General features: G+C 34.2%; 3 protein-coding genes across 4 annotated transcripts in view; 2 read left to right on the forward strand and 1 right to left on the reverse strand.

Annotated features, from left to right (window-relative positions):
• Positions 1–154: 154 nt before the first annotated feature.
• Positions 155–13,907, forward strand: LOC115234313 (ankyrin repeat domain-containing protein 29). Of its 2 annotated transcripts, none has more exons than XM_029805304.1 (8): positions 155–596; positions 3,422–3,532; positions 4,616–4,714; positions 10,650–10,748; positions 10,824–10,922; positions 11,396–11,593; positions 11,687–11,782; positions 12,048–13,907. In XM_029805304.1, the coding sequence occupies exons 1-8, from the start codon at positions 585–587 to the stop codon at positions 12,243–12,245; spliced, it is 912 nt and encodes a 303-aa protein (XP_029661164.1). In that variant the 5' UTR covers positions 155–584; the 3' UTR covers positions 12,246–13,907. The 2 variants fall into 2 exon arrangements, with proteins under 2 accessions (XP_029661164.1, XP_029661166.1); XM_029805306.1 differs by having other exon boundaries at positions 156–596; positions 3,425–3,532.
• Positions 13,908–14,413: 506 nt separating this feature from the next.
• Positions 14,414–19,388, forward strand: part of LOC115234391 (syntaxin-1A-like) — an 8,611-nt gene continuing 3,636 nt past the window's right edge. Inside the window, exons 1-4 of the mRNA XM_029805434.1 lie at positions 14,414–14,876; positions 15,371–15,466; positions 15,522–15,615; positions 15,693–15,767. Of these exons, the coding sequence (XP_029661294.1) occupies positions 14,844–14,876; positions 15,371–15,466; positions 15,522–15,615; positions 15,693–15,767 (298 nt within the window). The 5' untranslated portion in view covers positions 14,414–14,843. The remainder of the gene's footprint in view (positions 14,877–15,370; positions 15,467–15,521; positions 15,616–15,692; positions 15,768–19,388) is intronic.
• LOC115234389 (condensin-2 complex subunit D3-like) overlaps positions 15,655–19,388 on the reverse strand; it is a 5,402-nt gene continuing 1,668 nt past the window's right edge. The window contains exons 2-3 of the mRNA XM_029805432.1: positions 16,360–19,388; positions 15,655–16,288 (exon numbers count right to left, since the gene is read on the reverse strand). Of these exons, the coding sequence (XP_029661292.1) occupies positions 15,859–16,288; positions 16,360–19,388 (3,459 nt within the window). The 3' untranslated portion in view covers positions 15,655–15,858. The remainder of the gene's footprint in view (positions 16,289–16,359) is intronic.

A 19,388-nucleotide genomic window follows, 5' to 3' on the forward strand; every position in this document is an offset into this window, starting at 1 on the left:
AGAGTTGTATTTTATTTCGAGCTTTATTCTAGAGATTAGTATGATAAAAGAAAATTTATTAATCTATTTCATATTTTTCTGTTATCATTATTGAAGGTAGATCAAGGTAGATTTCTAAGAAAAAATGAGAGTTACTCTTCTATATATTCTTCTTATTTCATGTCAAAACACCGGAGGGTGCTGCCATCGCGCGGGAATTCGTGGTAACCGCTACGTGAAGAACGCGGGGTTCAATCGAGGCACAATTCAGGGCAATTCGCGGGGACGATTCGATGTCATCCGTGTCTGTGGAACGACAATGTTCGGCGTCGCGTGTGTGCCAGCGAAGGTATCCCGGCGAGCGGAGTGTGGTCGTGTGGTGCTACAAAACGAACCGCGGTAGAAAATCGCGTTCAGTAGCGGAGCGCGCTGCGCACCGGATAGACGGTCGGCGATCGCGTTCGAATGCGCGCGAATGCGGAACATATGCTTGTTACGTATGTACGTACATACATACGACCGGACGAGCGATGCACCTCGTGCGTTTTCCGCGGAAGAGTAACGAGTGAATTGATCGGCACGCAACGGCCGGCCGCGGGTTCAACATGTCCATGAAGGTGAGTGTCGACGAGTCGCGAAGAGCGCCGAGATTCGCGGTTTATGTCATCGTGATTTCCGCAGAAAGATTTTTCTCCTCTAACCATCTCGATGCTTCGCGTGTTTGTCTCGAAAAAATTGCGAAGTGCATTTATGCCTCAGCGCTTGGCATCAGATATCATCACCTTTATGCCAAAACCACGAATGTGTAATTTTGTAGTGCTGAGTTATTGCAATTTGAAAATTTAATTTGCTGCGAAAAATCTTGTTTTATTCTTGTAATTCCTTCAGATTATTCAAACACTATGAATAATATTTGTTACACTATGAATAATATTAGTATTATGTACCATTGATACTTTAATAAATATTAAACATTGGTGATTGTGGCACAGAACATTTGCACGTTCGTGATTTTGACATAAGGGCGACGATATACATACAAAGGAAGGTTTAAAATGCACATTTTTCACATTCTCCCAGTGTGTTATTGTAAATTAAATTTAGCAGGATTAACATTTATATATTAAACTAGTATTCTTATTTTAATATACATTGTCTCGAATGAAAATCACACAGTAAAATGGTAATATATTTAGTATATGTTATTTATTTTCTTATACTAATCTCGAATCTAAAATTTGAAGAAATTTAAACAAATTTCAATCATTACGTAATGGTAAAAAGGATAAACATTTTACTACATTGAGCTTTCCATGTATATTGTATAACTTCATAATTGTCGTCATCTTATCGTTTATCGTTGTGCTTTTATTTTTTCTTTTGATTAGTCAGTTGTTTTTCCCAGGAAAAAGCGAAATAATTCTTTTCGATTAGCCATTGATCCAAATATGTATTTTGATTGTTATCTCTCATTCTGTGCGTCAAACACGATTCGCGTGTTACTCGAGTAAAACGCACATGACATATGTTAAATGTATACCGCAAGAATATACGTCTTATCTTTTATTAGCGCGTTATTCCTGGTTCTCTCGACGATGAATGGGCGCACCTGCGAGTGCGATTAAAAACGAAAGGCGAAATAGTCGCGCCACGAGGCGCCGTTTAACCACTTCCTCGTCCAGATATTTTCGCAGAAAACTGATCGCAGAATAAATCAGGATTTTTATTATTTAATATTTTTACTAAATTTAGAAAATGGGATTAAAATAGACTGCACTGCGTATTATGTGCGACGATTTTCAATTGGAGTATCGCACAATTCAAGGAAATCAGACAATTTAATCTATTAACAATATTTAATTAATGACTGGACTTTATTAGATAAATATTATATTAACGTTATATTATTCTCGTGACATTACATAATACTGAATGTAGGGTCTAAAGCTGATCACACCGATGTCAATGTGTGTGCGTGTACGAGCGTTTAATAGCTAGTTAAATTTGCATTCTTTATCTCCACATGATGTTACATAAGATTTACATCAGATTTTTCGAACGTATTTCTCGACGAATTCGCGATTGACAATCATAAAAATTTTGAAACAAAAATATCTTTACATTTTTCTTCAAAATATCTGTTGGTATTTATAAATTTTGAATAAAGCTGTATTAATTTTTCGAGACACATTTCTATATTTCTCTTTATAAAAAAGATTATATAAAGATTAATCACACCATATCATTCAATATCATGGAAATGTTTGAAATGAAAGTATTTTAATGTCAGGATTCGTCTCTTGCATCCTATATATCCAAAGGACATACTTGTTATTGTGCACGGTATATCGTTGCAAAATCCTGTAATAAGACTTCTCCGCGTCATTAAGTACAACTCAACGGTAACGCATTTTGCAATTTTACATTTGTAATCCGTGACACGCGCAGAATCGGTAACAGATGAACGAGTAAAGTTACAGATATGTATGTCGTTTTTACAAATCCATTTTTTTCCTGTTCGTAGAATTCTTCCAAATATTTCGGAGCAAAAGTTTTATTAAATCATAAATCCGTGAGAATGGCTCGATACGAACAAACCTCGAGAGTAACACGAATACATTCTCGATATTCCACGGGATGTTTCCTTCCTCTCTCCTTAAAAGTTGTTTATGAGATAATTCACGATCGAGTTATCTCGTAAACAGTCGAAAGCGGGGATCGAATTTTGATCATCATCGAAAAACTGCGAGGATATTTGCGCTGAAAAATGCGTTTGCGTTAAAATCGCGTGAATGAAGACGATCGGGAGCATTTTTTTTTTGAGATTATGGAGGAGCTAAAAATATATTTGTGACTTGGATGGTCCCGACAAGCCATATGCATATTCACGCGGTTACATTAATATTCTAGTATATATGTCCATTATTTATGTTACATTCCAGATCGAATTTGGTATGGAAATGTTTGTCCTCGTTATTTCGATGCGGAGTTGGCTCGGATGTATACGAAAATATCTTTTGATGAAAATACGTATTGAAAACATGTCAAAATGATCGAAGTCAATCAATTGAATAATTTCCCTCTAGTAAGAATCTAAAGAATTTAAAATTATCTAAAATTTGTATTAAACTTTCTTATAATTTTTTAAGATTTTTAATATCTTCCTAAGTTTACTCTTTATTGATTAATTAATTTTAATTTTTCCAAGAAGATGGATTATACAACGTTATCGTATTGGGCTCTCGAATTTTATATCCGTTATAACTTTAATGATTACGATATATTCATGAAACGAATTAAGATGAACTTTTAGATATTTTCTGAGCAGTTGTATAGGTCGTAATTCTTTCCAACTGTAACTACCTTACGTAAGTTCAAGGAAATGAGAATTTCATTAGCATGTTCATTAACTTGTTTTTTTTTTTTTGTTTTTTTTTTCTAGAAGGAGTCGCCTTGGGATGTGGAGCTGCATCTGGCGGCGGCACGTGGGGATGCCAAGCGTCTCCGTATTTTATTGGACTCCGGACGCGTCCACGTCGATTGCAAGGACAAGGTCAATAACATTATATAATTTTGTTCTTTTCAGAAAGTTCACTAAGCGATCGGAAAAGTTTTGCAACAATCGAAATAGAATACTCGGGACAGGCACACTAAATTTTTTCTTTAGATTGAATTCTCCTTTTTAAAGATATACTAGCTTGGGCCCTTTATGAAACGCAGTTTTTGATTACGATCTGATAATTAAATATCGGTTTAATTAGCTTGAAGCCAATATTGGTTTGATTATTTCAAAGTCATATGAATTTGCCTAGAAATGCATATGATGTCGGAAATCAAGTAAATCGAAGCTCGCGTTTTCTGATTGAAATAGCGAATAATGTTACAATAAACCGACAATTCCGCGGTAAAAGCGACGATTTTCTCTCCTCGTTGTCAGTTGGTTCATTATGCAAATGATGATGAAGAGCGAGCAACGCGCGAGTAACGTTGTACTCTTCTGGAAAGTGGTTTATTAGATCACGCGCGGACACTAATCGTGCCACTTTTCGACCTGGAAGCCAAACGCGTTTTACCAGCGAGCTCATCCGAATGAAATCGTGTCACTGTCAGGATCGAATCGAGTCATGATTTTGTTAAGCCGGCAAGCATAATAATATACTTTCTGTTCGTTCGAAATTCCAATCGAATACCATTTCGCGAATCTTCGTATTATTTATAGCTTAACGAGATATCCGACGAGTTTGATGTAAAAATAGGATATTATAAATGTAAAGAATACACTTGTAAGATTTATTTTATGAGATTTTTTATAATTTACACAAATAATGAGGTCTTTAATTATATCTAGAAAGTAAAACATCGATTTTTTTCAGCTATGATATTTTTTTACGAAGAAATAATTGCTACTTTGACGTATTATCATTGTTATATATACTACGTTATACATACTACGCGCTAATTGCGTTAATAGACTCGGGACATTTAGCTTATATCTTGATAGCTCGTGAGGATCGATTAGAAAATGTATGGCGGCATACATTCGCCGGTAACGTTCACCGGTAGAGGAAAGTTTTCGTGACCAATTGAATCTTCGTAACAAGCGTTAAGTTTTGTAAATGAGGTCATTTTCTTTCAGGATGGCACGACACCTTTAATTTTAGCTGCCGCCGGTGGCCATATCGACGCCGTGACCGAACTGTTACACCAAGGAGCGGATTCTAATGCCAAAAGACTGGTAAATCTTGATCTTACGACAAAGTTTTTATCGAACGATCTGAAAAAGAATGAATGAAATTCTTCTCGCGAGTACGTAATAGCACGAGCGCGTTCATCATCTCATTCTATATGACTAAAAATCTATGTTTAGCATAGACGAAAGAGAATATATAACTCGTCTATTTTAAAATATTTTTTAATTATTCATTTTTTGATTAATTTATTAATTATTATGAAGTATTTTATATGATTAATTTATTTAATATTTTTTTATGTTTATCGCTATTATTGATTGTAACAAGAGTGTTATCAAACAATTTATCTATGTCAAGCATTGATTATCTCTTACCAAGATCATACGAGATAGTCATTTATGAGATAAGCGATATTCTGAAGATTCTGTTACACTTTGTGTACAAAAAAATCTATCTACAAAAGCGTATCATCGAGCAAATCGTGTGCAATTTGGAGTATTTATTTTATAATTGTTGCAAAATGTATAAGATTATAAGGTGTAATCTGTAGCTACAACTATAAAACAGTTATAATGACGTGATGACATGGTGATGAGGCATTTAGCTGTTATTTTACCACACTTATTATCTTTGATCTATAACGCTGGAAAAAGCAGGGAGATGTTCCATTATATCTTATATCTTCAGGATTATGCGTTATTCTGTTCCTTTCATATAGACATCATCGTTATTTTTATCAAAACCGGTATTGAGCAGTCTTAAGATTGCATGCCAATTGCAATTAAAGAAAGGAATATTTAAGATGTATCATGAATAACATGTGATAAGCATTGTGAAATTAATTCTCTGATCAATTGATTTTTTTTGTCATAGCAAAAATTTAATCGCAGTTTATAATTTTTTCATATCTTCTTAGTTTTTTATATCAAGTATCTTGATAATCAAATTATTTAAATTAAAATATGTTAATGTAATTCTTTTTATATTAAATAGCACGCGAGAAAGAGAGAGAGAGAGAAAGAGAGATTTCTACAATATTTCTATTCTAGAAACTTAATCTGTGAGAAGTTACTCATTTGTAAAATGTAACAATGCCTGACACTTTCACTAACAATAAGAAAAAATTGAGATTCGTTGAAAATTCTGTCTTTTCTAAAGAAACTCAAATTCGACAACCTTTTTATTAAGAATATAATTTTACTTATTTTTTCGTTGTTTCTCGAAATAGAATTTGTAAAACTTCCTGGAGTGCTATGCCCCTTGCAACGTGTTGTACCTTTTTTAAACGCATGTAAAAAGTCTCAGCGCGAGACATAAAAAGCTCGTCGCGTAGCATGTCACGCGAAGTACCAGGAAGCTGTCTGGCATTTCTTTTTTAAGTGCCTCGTGAAGATTTATCGTTAAACCCACGCTTCTCTCTTTCTGCCTTGGTGTCTCGTGTACCCTAAAATTACGGCATTGTATGTAAATCGATGACAAAACTGCCAGCGTTCAACCAAACGACATTACACTGTATATCTTAAGAAGTAAAAGAGTGAAAGGATATAGAAAGTGTGTGTATTGTAAAAATTCACGATTTTTCCTTCAATATTATAATTTTTGTGAATTACATTACAGTAAGTGTTATTTATTTAATTATTTTTTGTAGCATAGAAAATCTGATCTAAAATATTTCAAAACTTATGATATATTTTATCTTATTTTTTTTTTATTATAAAAAAAAAATCACAAAAACGCAAACACTTCGCGATTTGTGTAAAACAGATTCTAGATGATCTCCAATCTCGCGCTTGATGCGATTACTATTAGGCACGACAACGAGAGAATGTTATACGAGTAAACGCGCTCACGGAAATAGAAGTGTATAACATTCAATGATGGAGTTAATCATATATGATCCGTGCTTCTTTCCTGAGATTGAGTATAAACGATGATGATGAGCGGCATTGCGCTCGGCACAGAATTACGCAAACGTTATTTAAAAACCCGTTAAACGTATTCGTCATCTTATGCAATCAGCAGATCGAGATCCAGGATCATTTTCAAGCTTGGCTGGAAAACGCGATCCTCTTTAAATTAATACTCTGGTATTTCAAGACCGTTACTTACAGACGTAATTATATCTTATTTCGATTTTCATATTAATTTCTCAGTAGTACACGTATGATAGTGGTAAACTGTTAATAAATCGTTTAGAAGGAACAGTAATTAAACGTAAAATTTTAATCTACGAAAAAAATCATGTGTAAAGCTTTTTTCTTTTCAAATTTAGAAAAAAATCCGCAGAGAATTTGGAATTTTAATAGCTGTTCCTTGTTGATTCTAAAACGCTAATCTGAGAGAGGATATTTAATGATTTGTAATATAAATATTCGCAAAGCTAGAGACGAGCTATTAGGATCAAATGAAAGAAAGGGAGAGAGGGAGAGAAAATATTTCAAGGTTGCTTAAATGAAGCACACGTGAGTTTGTGCTATAACGCTGTGTTATAATGCAAGTTCGCGTGATTCTAATAGCAAAGTGTAAAACATGCAACAACGGTAACGTGGCAATTCAGGAATTATCGCTGACACTGTGTATTTATAATCTATTAACCCTCTTACTTTTTTTCTCTTTCTATCGGATGTACTATCATAAATATATAGAATTAAAAAATCGCACGAGTGCGTATGTATGTCATAAAGTGCTCATGTGTTATTCGTGAAACATTAGAAAGAAATTCAATAAGAAGGAAATGAATATATCATATTTCCAAAATTTAATTTTTTATTTATTATATACACATTTCTTTTAATTCTTACATATAATATCTTATAAAATTTTATTTGCCAAATCTTTTGCGAATCTTTGGCAATCAATCATCAATATCTTTTGAATAAATGTAACGTTTAATTATGCTATTTAATCTTTTTCTCGTTCACATTAACTTGGCATTTATTGTGACTTTAAATTTTAATACGCAATTGTACTGCAGAAAAGTTAAAAGAAGAAACTTCTGTAGATGTATCATCTAAAAATTTTCTATGCGCGATTATTGATCGTCTAAAAATGGACAATACTGGCAAGGGTGAATGACATCGCTAGGTCGTCCGACAGTCTCATAAATTATAGGTAGGTAGGTAGGTAGTCGCGCGCTGCAAACATCACACCATGAACGAACGTTAATTGAAGCGATTCTGTAATATAAGGCATCGATCAAAATTGTATTTAATAATCGATCAAGTTTAATCTCATCCAGTGAGAGTATCACGCGCCATTTATTATTCTGATTATCTTTCGACCATTTTCCGGTGAATTAATTGAACTTGACGCCCCGCGCTCTTGCGAAACGAAAATAACTGACCTTTTGTTGTCCCACTTGGGACCGATGTACAATCGGCGGAATTTGCATTTGTAAGCTATAAAACGCGATACCGCTATGCACACATGCCGTGACTGATTCAGCAGACATCTCTGGAGTACAATGAGATCTTCAATTCGTATCTTACATCGGATTTATCTCTGACAATCAGTTCTAATTTTTGACCGATTAAAATATTACATTTTTTTTGCAAATATTTATATTATTCTTACAAAAAACGCTCAAAATTTATATGCATATAAAAAGGAATTTACTTATGTTAGATTACTAAGATACTCTAACTAAGCTCATTCTTATAAAAACTATTTTTAAATATTTTTATGTATTATCTCTTTTAGCATATATTTATCGCTTATATAACTTTTTGTAGATAACACAAATCAGAAAAAAGAATTTTTGAGCCTTCCAAGATATCGATTTAATTTTAAAATTTTGTTCAACGTTTTAAATAAAAATAATTCAATTATTTTAATTTAACAATTTCAGATATATATATCATCGTGCATTTGATCCGTCAGGTTGATTGAATATTTCTGCGAGTGCCTCCTTACGCATGATTGCACTGACAGTCGAAGCGAAAGAAACGTGTCGCCTCGACTTTTACCGCCAGACATGACAGGTTGCGATCGTCGCGTTATAGAATTTCTGCGGTTTAGTAATGGATAGGTATGTCCCCCGCTTCGTTCGCCACGCATCGCGGCACATGTAACTCCATGCTCGTTGCATGCACCCGCGCGGCCCATTTCCAGACAGGGGAATCCGCTCTGCAAGTTGCAAAAAAGAAAATAAAGTTCACCGCGCCTTGCAAATGGAGTGCGCAGGAGAGCAGAACTCCGAAAGATAAGCGCGATCAAGAATGTAGGAGGAAGAACATCTACACAAGAGAGATTTTAATCTCTTCCTTTCTCATTAAAAATAATGTTAATACCAAACAAAAAAATGCGCCACATACCTCGCAAATTAAAGTTTTTAAAAAATGTTTAATCTCATTTTTCAGAAAGAGAAAAGTAGAAAAACAGGATAAAGCTACGAGAACTTGTCGTTCCAAGAGAAGCTTTTATGGCAGTGAAAGTACATTTTACTCACGACGGGTTATATTTATTTAGGCATGGGCCTATAAGATCTGTACAAAGGAGACGTCAAAATAAATCATGAGATTAAAAAGTTATAATATCTGTAGAAATTAAATCCGTATAGTAAAATAAAAATGTAGATAAGAGGGGGATGAACTCTGTTGCAATTTGTATTACTTTTTCTTCGAGTCAGATTTAGGTAACATGAAATATATATAAGGAATCTTTTATAAATAAATTTTGTTACAATTAAGATGTATTATTGAAAAGATTTTAAATTAATTCTTAAATTAATTCTATCACAAAGAAATCTTTTGATGAAAGAGTTATGTTACGCATCACGACGAGAAATTTGGAAATATAATTTATCCTAATATTAATTCGGACGGTATTATTGCCCGAATAATTTTAAGAAATATTTTAAGAAATCTTAAGAACTCTGCGCTCGTGTTGTAAAAAAAGAGTGATTTAATTTTCTTTCTCAGATTGCTTTCAAGAAGCGTGTCAAATCTTGCTGCGCTTATTTGAAAGAGCACTGTGTAAATTTGGCAATTTACTAATATCTCGTGCCGTTTCTCGTTTCTACTTTACTTTTCACCTTATTTCTTTCCGCGCGCTTATAGGATCGAAATCGTATTCCTTCCTTCTCCTTCCCCAAAGAATTTATGCTCCTTCGTGAAAGCGTAACGCCGGATTCTAATTGCTTCGTCATGTAATATCGAAGTTCGTATCTCGAAATAAACCAGAAACTCCGATTGTATTTCGATATCGATGAGAGTTTCGAAAATTTACTGCTTCGCGCGCGAGCACGACATGTGCTTCATGTAGCGGATAGTCACGCTTTATAACGCGAGTCATTATCTTAAATTAGGTGAAGGACAGGTCCGCGTACGTTGTATTGTAAAACGGCGTTACGGTGCTTCATAGAAATCGATAGTTAAAGACTGCGAAATTTCAGTACAATCGTATTATGTACGATCGACGAATTGATTAATAATTGCAAATGATGTTCTATTATAAGGAACACATCTTTCGTAGATAAGGCCTTATATTATCGATCCCCTCTTTCTTCTCTCGTCTCGTCTCGCCGATCAGAACGATGGTCTAGTCATATTCAATGTGTTAGCGCTATCATCGTGCTTATCTGCATATAGAAACTGTTACGTATCGCTAAGAGTTTCGCGACTTTACAAACTCCACTTTGGACTTACAATTAGATGGAGTAGTCCACTTAACTCGAGTATCTCAATACTCGAGGAAGAGAGAGAAGAAAATACTCTCTCTATGATATTTATTTAAAACAGAAATATATATATAATAAATAAATTATCCTTAAATAGAGAAATCGAGAAATCATCACAGAAAAAATTTTTCTTCCCATAAAATTATAAGATACATCCGTCTAGATTTACATAATTTTATTTTTATTTTTTTAGTGAATATAAAAAATTGTCTCCTCTCAAAAAATATTAAAAATATGATATCTATGACAGTATAATCATATATATGGCATATAATGTAATAATGTTTATATTGTTTTTGCAGACTGGGACAACGGCTTTGTTTTTCGCCGCCCAGGGCGGTTACATGGACATCGCGAGTCTACTTCTGGAGCACGGCGCGATCGTGGATTCGTGCAGTATAGTAAGTGAGAGGCAACGGCGTGTAAACGAGATCTCGATGCTCTTTAAACACCAATTTATTCCACGTGGATTTCAGGATGGGGGCACGCCGTTGTTCGTCGCATGTCAATACGGTCATCTAGACGTGGTGGAGGGCTTGATAGAGAGAGGTGCCAATCCGAACGCTCATATGAAAGTAAGAGAGCAGAATTATTCTCTTCATACCGATAAAATTTTATACATCGAGCATGAGAAAATAAGAGGGTAATAATTTATCAGCGTTATACTTTAATTGATTTTCGTCAAGCTCTGTTAAACTCGTCAATTACTTATGTTTCTCATAACGTATTCGCGGTGAGTGACTTCAACTAATTTAAAAATCTATCTTTACGAATAGCTTTAGATTTCTAGAGATAAATAATTATTTTATCAAATGTAAATCTTTCAAGTTTTTTATCGAATATAAATCTCTCTCAAGTTGAGATATAAATTTCTTCGGCAATTTGAATTATTTTTTATACAATAAGAGTATTCAATAAGAATTTATAAAATTGAAGTTTATCGCTATCAGAGCGATTCAACTCGGTCGAAAACGTTACTATCATATGTGTTTGAGACAACGGTGCGACATTAATATACAAAAGTTAAGAATTAATTATGGCTTGTTAGGACGGCGCCACAGCACTGTTTATCGCCGCCCAGAACGGTCATCTTCGTATTCTGGAGGTTCTTCTGGACCGTGGGGCGAAGACGGACGCGGCGAGAACAGACGGTGCCACGCCTCTCTGGATCGCGTCGCAAATGGGACACGATCATATCGTTAGAAGGCTGTTGAAAGCCGGCGCCAAAGTCGACGCCACTAGACACGTAAGTCTTGCGTTTCGAGAACCTTCGTCACGTTTTCCATATATTGCAGAAACCGAGCTGTGTTATGTCACCACGAATAATCTGCTCTTATAGGACGGCGCGACTCCGCTTTTCAAAGCCGCCCACAAAGGTCACACCGCCGTCATCGGCGAGCTGCTCAAGTATCGTCCCTCGCTTGGCGTACTTCCGGTAAGTCTCAGCATAAATATTTAAAAAAAAAGTAACAATTAAGCATTTTTGCAAAGTAGCCTTATCTAACGACGACAGTCTATTTTAAACGATCTAAAATTCCACAATTAAAAACATAGTTGTAGATATACATGAGAGAAGGCGAGAGATATATCTCTATATATGATATAATACAATTATATATATGTATGTATATGATATCTAAAATGCTATTCATAAAGCATATTATATGTAAGGAATGACTAACATTCTTTATTGTTTTGAGAATGGCGAAAGTGCACTGCACGCTGCAGCCTTGACGGGACACATGACAGTCGCGAGGCAGCTCGTGGGAGCGGGGGCAGATCCTTTGCTCGTAAATCAGGAGGGCATCACGCCGCTTCAACTGGCCGTCAGGCATTCGCAAACGCAGGTCGCCAATTACCTAAGGGATAAAGTGAGAGTGCGAACCGCATCCTGTTAACGATACTTTCTCCTCTATTTCGATATTATTTATATCGAGAATCTCGAGATATCGTTCGGCTCAAATATTTCTAAGCAGGATAGACACACCAGAGCAATGCGAAAAAAATAGCTCGACATAATCTGTGTCTCCATAAGAGTTCTATTACTGGTAAGAGAATCTTATAATGTTATATTTAAAAAATTATTTTATTATTTTGTTATATATATTTTATTAAAGGATATATCTGTTATATATTTTTTGAGAAAAAAATATGCGAGCATTTTTAATGTGAGCGTATAATATTTGTTATTCTCTTATTGTTAATAAAACTCTTATTGACACTGAAAATAAAACTAAGTTACTTTTTGGTACACTGCTCTATATTACATAAGTGATATTAATGATGATCGCTAAACATGCCAAGTATGAGACAATGAAAAGAAGTTTAGTTTCACGTAATAATATGAGTGAACACACTGACAAGCATAAATAAGTCGATTATATCAATAGAGATTGTGAGCGAGCAGAAATCCGTCTTTATAAGAGAGTGATTAGGTCTGTTTATTTTAATTGCTCTATTTTTCTCCGAAACCTGAATGTATGCCAATTTGATTTTAAGTAGAGAAAATAATGTAAAAAGTGCAATTGAAACGAACAGATCAATTGTTAGGTAGTGTATATAATCACGATACCGTTCCATTCTGTGGTAAATATCCCAGTAAAAATATTTTAATACATTTTCTACTGTAAATATAGTATGGCCAAAATGTTATAAACGCCGAAAGATGATAGATCTGTTTCTTTCTGTATTTTGCAGTATGTATAACGCATCTAAAACATATACCATAGATTTTTCAAACTTATTAGCTATAATCTCATGTTATGAAAATTCAACGTCTGTCAGCAGTCTGGAGCATAATTACCAGAAAAGAGATATTGAGATTTATCGAAACTGATGAGTTTCAAAGACTGACTGATTTGCCTTGAAACACATATTTTTTATTGTTCTATTATTCTATAAGATCTTCTATCTATTACATAAGAGGGATGTGCAAGACGATAAGGTTATAGTTGTCATATTTGTTTATAATACATTTTATTAAAATACGAATATATCGATGCACCGGACAATGTTCTGCAAAAAACTGCAACAGTTCAGCGCATACATATACATCTCAATTATCAACAAATAATTTTCTTACCAAAATAAATAGATTACAAGTGTGATATTTGAACACTTCAATATATTTAAATATTTTGTAATAATTTTAGCTTTATGGGAAAGTAATAAGTACTCTTCCCGTCTTCCTAACACATAGCACTCGGTTCATTAGTTGTAATTATTGTTATTGTTGATGAAAAAGTGCGAAAAATTAATAAATAACTTTATAAAGAAAGCAGTTATCGCTAATGATATATAAAAGTTATATACATTACAAATATATTTCGTTATAAAGTAGGATTGATATTATTGTTCCTTCACGAGAAATATATTATGTGTATTTATTACATAAATTTATATATATATGAGATATATACATATGTATATAATTATTACTGTATTAATATTTATATTTTGTTGTATTTATCACAGAATAATTCACATAGCACATAGATCATAAATTAAAATTATATTTCAGGCTAACATTATGTTTGAATAAACTGAATAATTTTTATTAATTCTATGATAGTGATACTATAACAAAAAACTGGAATTAATGCAATGTAGCAAGTTATGTCCATATCTTTAATTAATAACAAAATCTATTTGGCTTTTTAATTAATAATTAAGAAAAGTAATTTTTTATTTTACAAATTAAATAATTCTAATTAAATTAATAAAAATAACTTATTATTTCGTTTAAAAATTAAAAATTATACATATTACATGTTATAATTTCTCTATCTTGTTTTTTCTCCTCTGTAAATGTTATCATTATATACATATATATTAAGATATATATTTTCATTTTTCTCACTTTTTTCTCTTGTCTGATATCTTAAATTCGCATCTTAATTTCACAAAATTCTTAAATATATGCATTATATATAAGTATAAATAATTTTGTAGATTATTTTTATAAGCAAAATAAATAATCGGCTTATCAAGTTTTATTTTAAATAAGAATATTACTGCTGTTTTTTTGAAAAGAAGAAAAAAAATTTCTGTGTGAATACATTTCGTTTTTTCTCTCTCTCTTTCTCTTAACTTTACTTAAATAAATGATAGTATTTACAATCGATATATGTATTACATTACTTTGTTTGCAGTATTAATGAATTAATAAATTAGAAACGCGCAATTGTAATTGCTTTAATCATCGGCCTTGCAGCACACAGCTGTCAAGTGCCCATTTCCTATTTCATTTCAGATGTAAAGTACCTTCCACTTATAACACTGTACTTTACTCTAGAAGCGTGCCACGCATTTCAGTCAAAAGGAGTCACACTTTCGACGGTATTTATCGTCAATACGTTCGACTACGAGTTACGAAGTCAACTGAGAAGGATTTTATGCGATATCCATAGTGCACTGATAAGAGAGATAACGAAACATCGCATGTATTTTGCTCACAAAATTATCAGTTATATACCGATTCTGAAGGAATACTCATCATGATTCGTGATCGTATGCCCGATTTGCGTGCCGTTAGTACTCTTCTTTTTTTCTATAAATTATTAGAAATTTATCGAAAAGTATAGCTTGAAATAATCAGTCATGTACATTGTTCCAAAAAATGCGGTCATGTATGAATCATGTGTGCAAATAAAGTTGTGACAAAGAAAGAAATATCGCTTTAAAAAATCGATATTCAGAATTCATTACTATACTTTTTCGCAGTTATTTATATAATTTAAGGCCACTTTGTGTAAACTCCGATTAACTTGCGATCGCCGATTAACTTATCAAGTAATATCTATAATATTTTATTGATATATACACGCATATATGGATAAAATTATTAATTTTGTTGCTTGCGACATGGAAAAAAATTAGATTAGGAATTACGAATTTCATAGTTAGAAATTTGAGCAATTCTGCTAGTTAAAGTAATCGTCGATTAATTTAATCGGAGTTTAATCGAAATAGCCTTTAAACGGCAAACCTATGAAATTATCAAATAATGTACTAATTTTTTCAGAGCCGAAGTAACAGCAGCACCTTTGGCAAAGGGTTCTTGCAAGAAGTACACCTTCAAATAGCCCAAAATAAAAAGCTGAGGGAATTGCTCGACGAAGTACGTATAAATATTAAAATCATTTATCTCGTAATAAAGATATGCATTGTGTTAGGTCGAAGAAATACGCATGCTGATCCAGCTTATAGACAAAAATGTTTCTATTGTAAAAGACTTGCACAATAATATTCTATCGCACACGAATAAGGGTAAGTGGCAATAACCATAAAATAATAGTATAAATCTAAATTTATATATATGTATATTTATACATATGCATTTACAGACATACAAAAAGAACTGGAGACGCGCACGAGTACGATCTCGCAGACGGCTTTTCGCGTGCAGCAAAAGTTACGAGGTAGGTAGATTTGTACATGAAATAACTCCTAGACAATTCTCTCTCATGGCGCGCGTTCGTACCGAACAAAATCACACCATTGGGTTTCATCCTATTTCTTAAAAAATTTACGCCGAGGAGTACATTCTGGTGATATTTCTCGCTCACTCGAGGATCTATGTAATCTTGGCGTGAAAGAATCGCTACGATACGAATTTCGAATCGATATAGGAGTACTGGAAACAAGGTTTGGCTCTGGAGGTGGCGTTTGTATCGACAATAATCTTTCCAGATGTGCCGACGGATTTGTATCTAACGTATCGTCGTAAGGTGTTGTGAGTTGCTGCAAGCAAATATTAGAATCTACCGATCTGTTCTTGTAATGCATTATCATCGAAGGTGAAAGACGATGGAGTAGAATTTTGGGCATCGATCGCCTGCATAGATTCAATAATTCCGAATTATCCCTGTGATTTATAATAGATGATGAATTAGCGCTCCTACTATTATCGCTCTCTGAAACGGCTTTGTCTTTCAGTTTCCTGAAACATTATATTATCTCATTGTGTACATAAAGGAAGATTTATAAATTCATTTATAGACAAATACATACCGTTGATAATGATCCATTTCTTTTTCCAATTCAGGATATTCATTTAACATACCAAGTAACTGCTCTTCGTCGTATTCCGAGTAGATCTTGAATAGCAGATTCTCCACATCATCTTCCAAGCAAGACTTCAAAACGGCAAGTTTTTTTTTCAGCGTAATTAACGTAGGTAACAAATTGTCTAAATTGTGCTTCTTTATCGCCGCTATGATAACATTCGCCGCGTTATTATTTGACGTGTTAGGAGTTTCCTCGAGCTCCGATGTATCACCCTTTTGCTTCTCACTGAAGGACGATAGTTGCAAACGGTTATTACCGATTATGAACACTGTATCCTTCAAGACACATGCCCCCTCCTCTGTTGTAACGTCAATGGAATCATGGTCACATATTTCACCAAATATATTCCTGGTTAATTTCATAATCAATTTAAGTTTCGCCGACGCATCTAAATGTTCCAGCATAAATTCATAAATAATGTTACGCTTGTCTTGATTCAACCTTCCAGGTAACGTCAATAGTTTCTTCTCTCGATCGCTCATTCTGTGACCACAGAACACACTATGGGACCGATAATTGTTGTAATGATATATACTCTCGAGGAATTGCTTGAAAATTAAAGTCTTATTCTTCGTTAGGAGTTTTTCTTCCACTAGGAAGATCGTCAGTTCGCGTATCATATTATCCGCATCGGACAGCATCGTCAATATGTGAAAAAAGAATGGTCCCTTCATCTTTATAAAATCCTCCAGCAGCAGTTGAATAAATATCACAACTATGGCTTCTCTCACACCCGGATTCGAATCCTTCATGCTAATGCACATGTCAGGCAAATACGGTTCCACTAGATCGGTAAATCTCACACAAATATCAGCCAATGCTTTCGCGGCGTTTATCTTGACTGCGGTCTTTATCGGCGAATCCGGATTTGTTTCTTGGCGCATTAAATTACCTAATATCGGCGTGACTTCTTTTGCGATTTCGCGATCTCTCAGCGCTTGCTGACAAAGAATGACTACCGCGGATGCCTGCAGATTCTTCGTCTCTTTCGCAGCCTCTGGCAACAATTCCCATTGTAGCAACAATTGTTCTAGAGCTCGTAAAGTTGACAACGAAATCTTGTTGGTACACAAAAGCGACGCGTGACCCAATGTACATATAGCTCTTATTTTAAGTGTTTCTTGCGTAAGACTTCTACTTTCTTCCTGTCTTAAATCTTGAATCTCCGCCTCTGATAGCTTCATTAGTTCCAGCATATTCGTTTCCATCAATTGACTACTCTTTTCGACATGCAAATATCGTAGTACGGCGCTCAGAATATCCAGGCAAATGCTGATTAAGTTGAACGTGATCTCAAAGCGGCAAATACATTTGTAGAGATACTGATGGAGATCCTCGAGGCAATCACGATCTAAAACAGACCACGCGTGCCTCAAAACATGCAGAACCAAACTCGCATAGTAATCGTTCTTCTGGATTATTTCCTTATAATTTGCGATATATTTATCTATAGTCGGAATCTTCATATTCTCAGCTAGAGCCGCTAACAGTATCCACGCGCCTATGTTATTACCTGTACCGATGTGCGATTGTAAATTCGATATCACAGAGTTTGTAATAACGCCATTCTTGATCCACAGACCGCAAGCTTTGGATAAATGCTTTCTCATTCTCATGTTACTCAATTTCTCTAACACTCTCCACGGCAGATTATTCGCAGCATCCGGAATATATGTAGAGGCTTTCATTATCCTATTTAACAACACGTTTCCCAAACATTCCAATACCTTTTCTTGTACTTTAACTTCGATATCGTATATCTGCGGTACAACAGCCTGTGTCCATTCGTCGAGGAGACTCAAATTATGAGGGAATTGTTCTAAAATGTCTGAAAAAACATGCACCGCGAATTGACGTACAGTCAAGGTGGGATCCCTGCAACGATCGCTTATCACATGCATCGTCTTGTCTGTAAGCGCTGGGAACATGATGGATAAATTTCTTAGAATCTTCAGAGCGCTTCGTTGAACTAGCGCGCGTTCGTCATTAACTCTGTCCAGTAACATCGCAACAACAATATTTGATCCTGGTAACGGATCAATGTCCTGCGACAACGCTTTTTCCAACTCGTCGAGCATAGGAAACGGTTTATCCGAGGCTGAAGTTTCAAATATGCTTTCAAGAATCATTTTATCGGTATCATTGTTGCAATCAGAAAAAGAAGCAAATGTGGCCATGGCTTTTCCTCTTACCAAGATTGACTGATCCATACAACGGGACGATACAACAGCTACTAAAATTCTTCTCATCTTTATTTTCATATTTTCGTTTAGATCGTTATTCGATAAAAAAAATTCCGTCAAAAGCTTTCCTATGATTTCTTGTGCGAATAGTCTATAAGATACCTTACCATTGTGTGAAAATAATATTATATCTTTCAAAATCGTTATTATAATGTTCATATTACATATATTTAACAGTTTTATTATAACAGCTGCTTGCCTTTGGCGACCCTCTGACCTTTCTGGACATTTCACCATCAATTGATGTATTAAAGTTATAATTGCCTGCGTTGTTTCTGTCTTGTGAATTTCCAACAAACTTTTTAAAAAATACATAACTGTCTCATGCATAATGATAATAGACTTTGGTTGCACATTTGTATGTTGAAATAACAGATCGGGCAGTATGTACTGCGCTATTAACATTATAGTCATGGCAACAGTGCCATGATTACTACTGCATAGTTCTTGCAAAGCTGTAAATGCATTCTGAGACAATGATGTTAGACCATAATTGTTGTGAGACTTAATATACATCTCTAGTCTAGTAATATCCAATAATATGCATATTGTAATATCTAAGGACTCTGTATGCTCCTTGAAGCGAAACGATTTTAACATCACAACAAGATCGCAAATAATCCTATTTAATTCTTTTACAAGCTCCAACTTTTCCGAATCTAACATAACATAACAATCTGCCGATTCGTCATCAATATTAGAATTTAACACAGTTGTTTCTTTGCCACT

Source organism: Formica exsecta, unplaced genomic scaffold, assembly GCF_003651465.1.
Source record: "Formica exsecta isolate Colony F162 unplaced genomic scaffold, ASM365146v1 scaffold2, whole genome shotgun sequence".
Classification (NCBI taxonomy): Eukaryota; Metazoa; Arthropoda; class Insecta; order Hymenoptera; family Formicidae; genus Formica; species Formica exsecta.

Excerpts from the sequence above, each read along its gene's own strand:
- LOC115234313 (XM_029805304.1), top strand. Across the intron at positions 3,533-4,615 it reads ACGTCGATTGCAAGGACAAG|GATGGCACGACACCTTTAAT; the intron begins GTCAATAACATT and ends ATTTTCTTTCAG. Across the intron at positions 4,715-10,649 it reads ATTCTAATGCCAAAAGACTG|ACTGGGACAACGGCTTTGTT; the intron begins GTAAATCTTGAT and ends TTGTTTTTGCAG.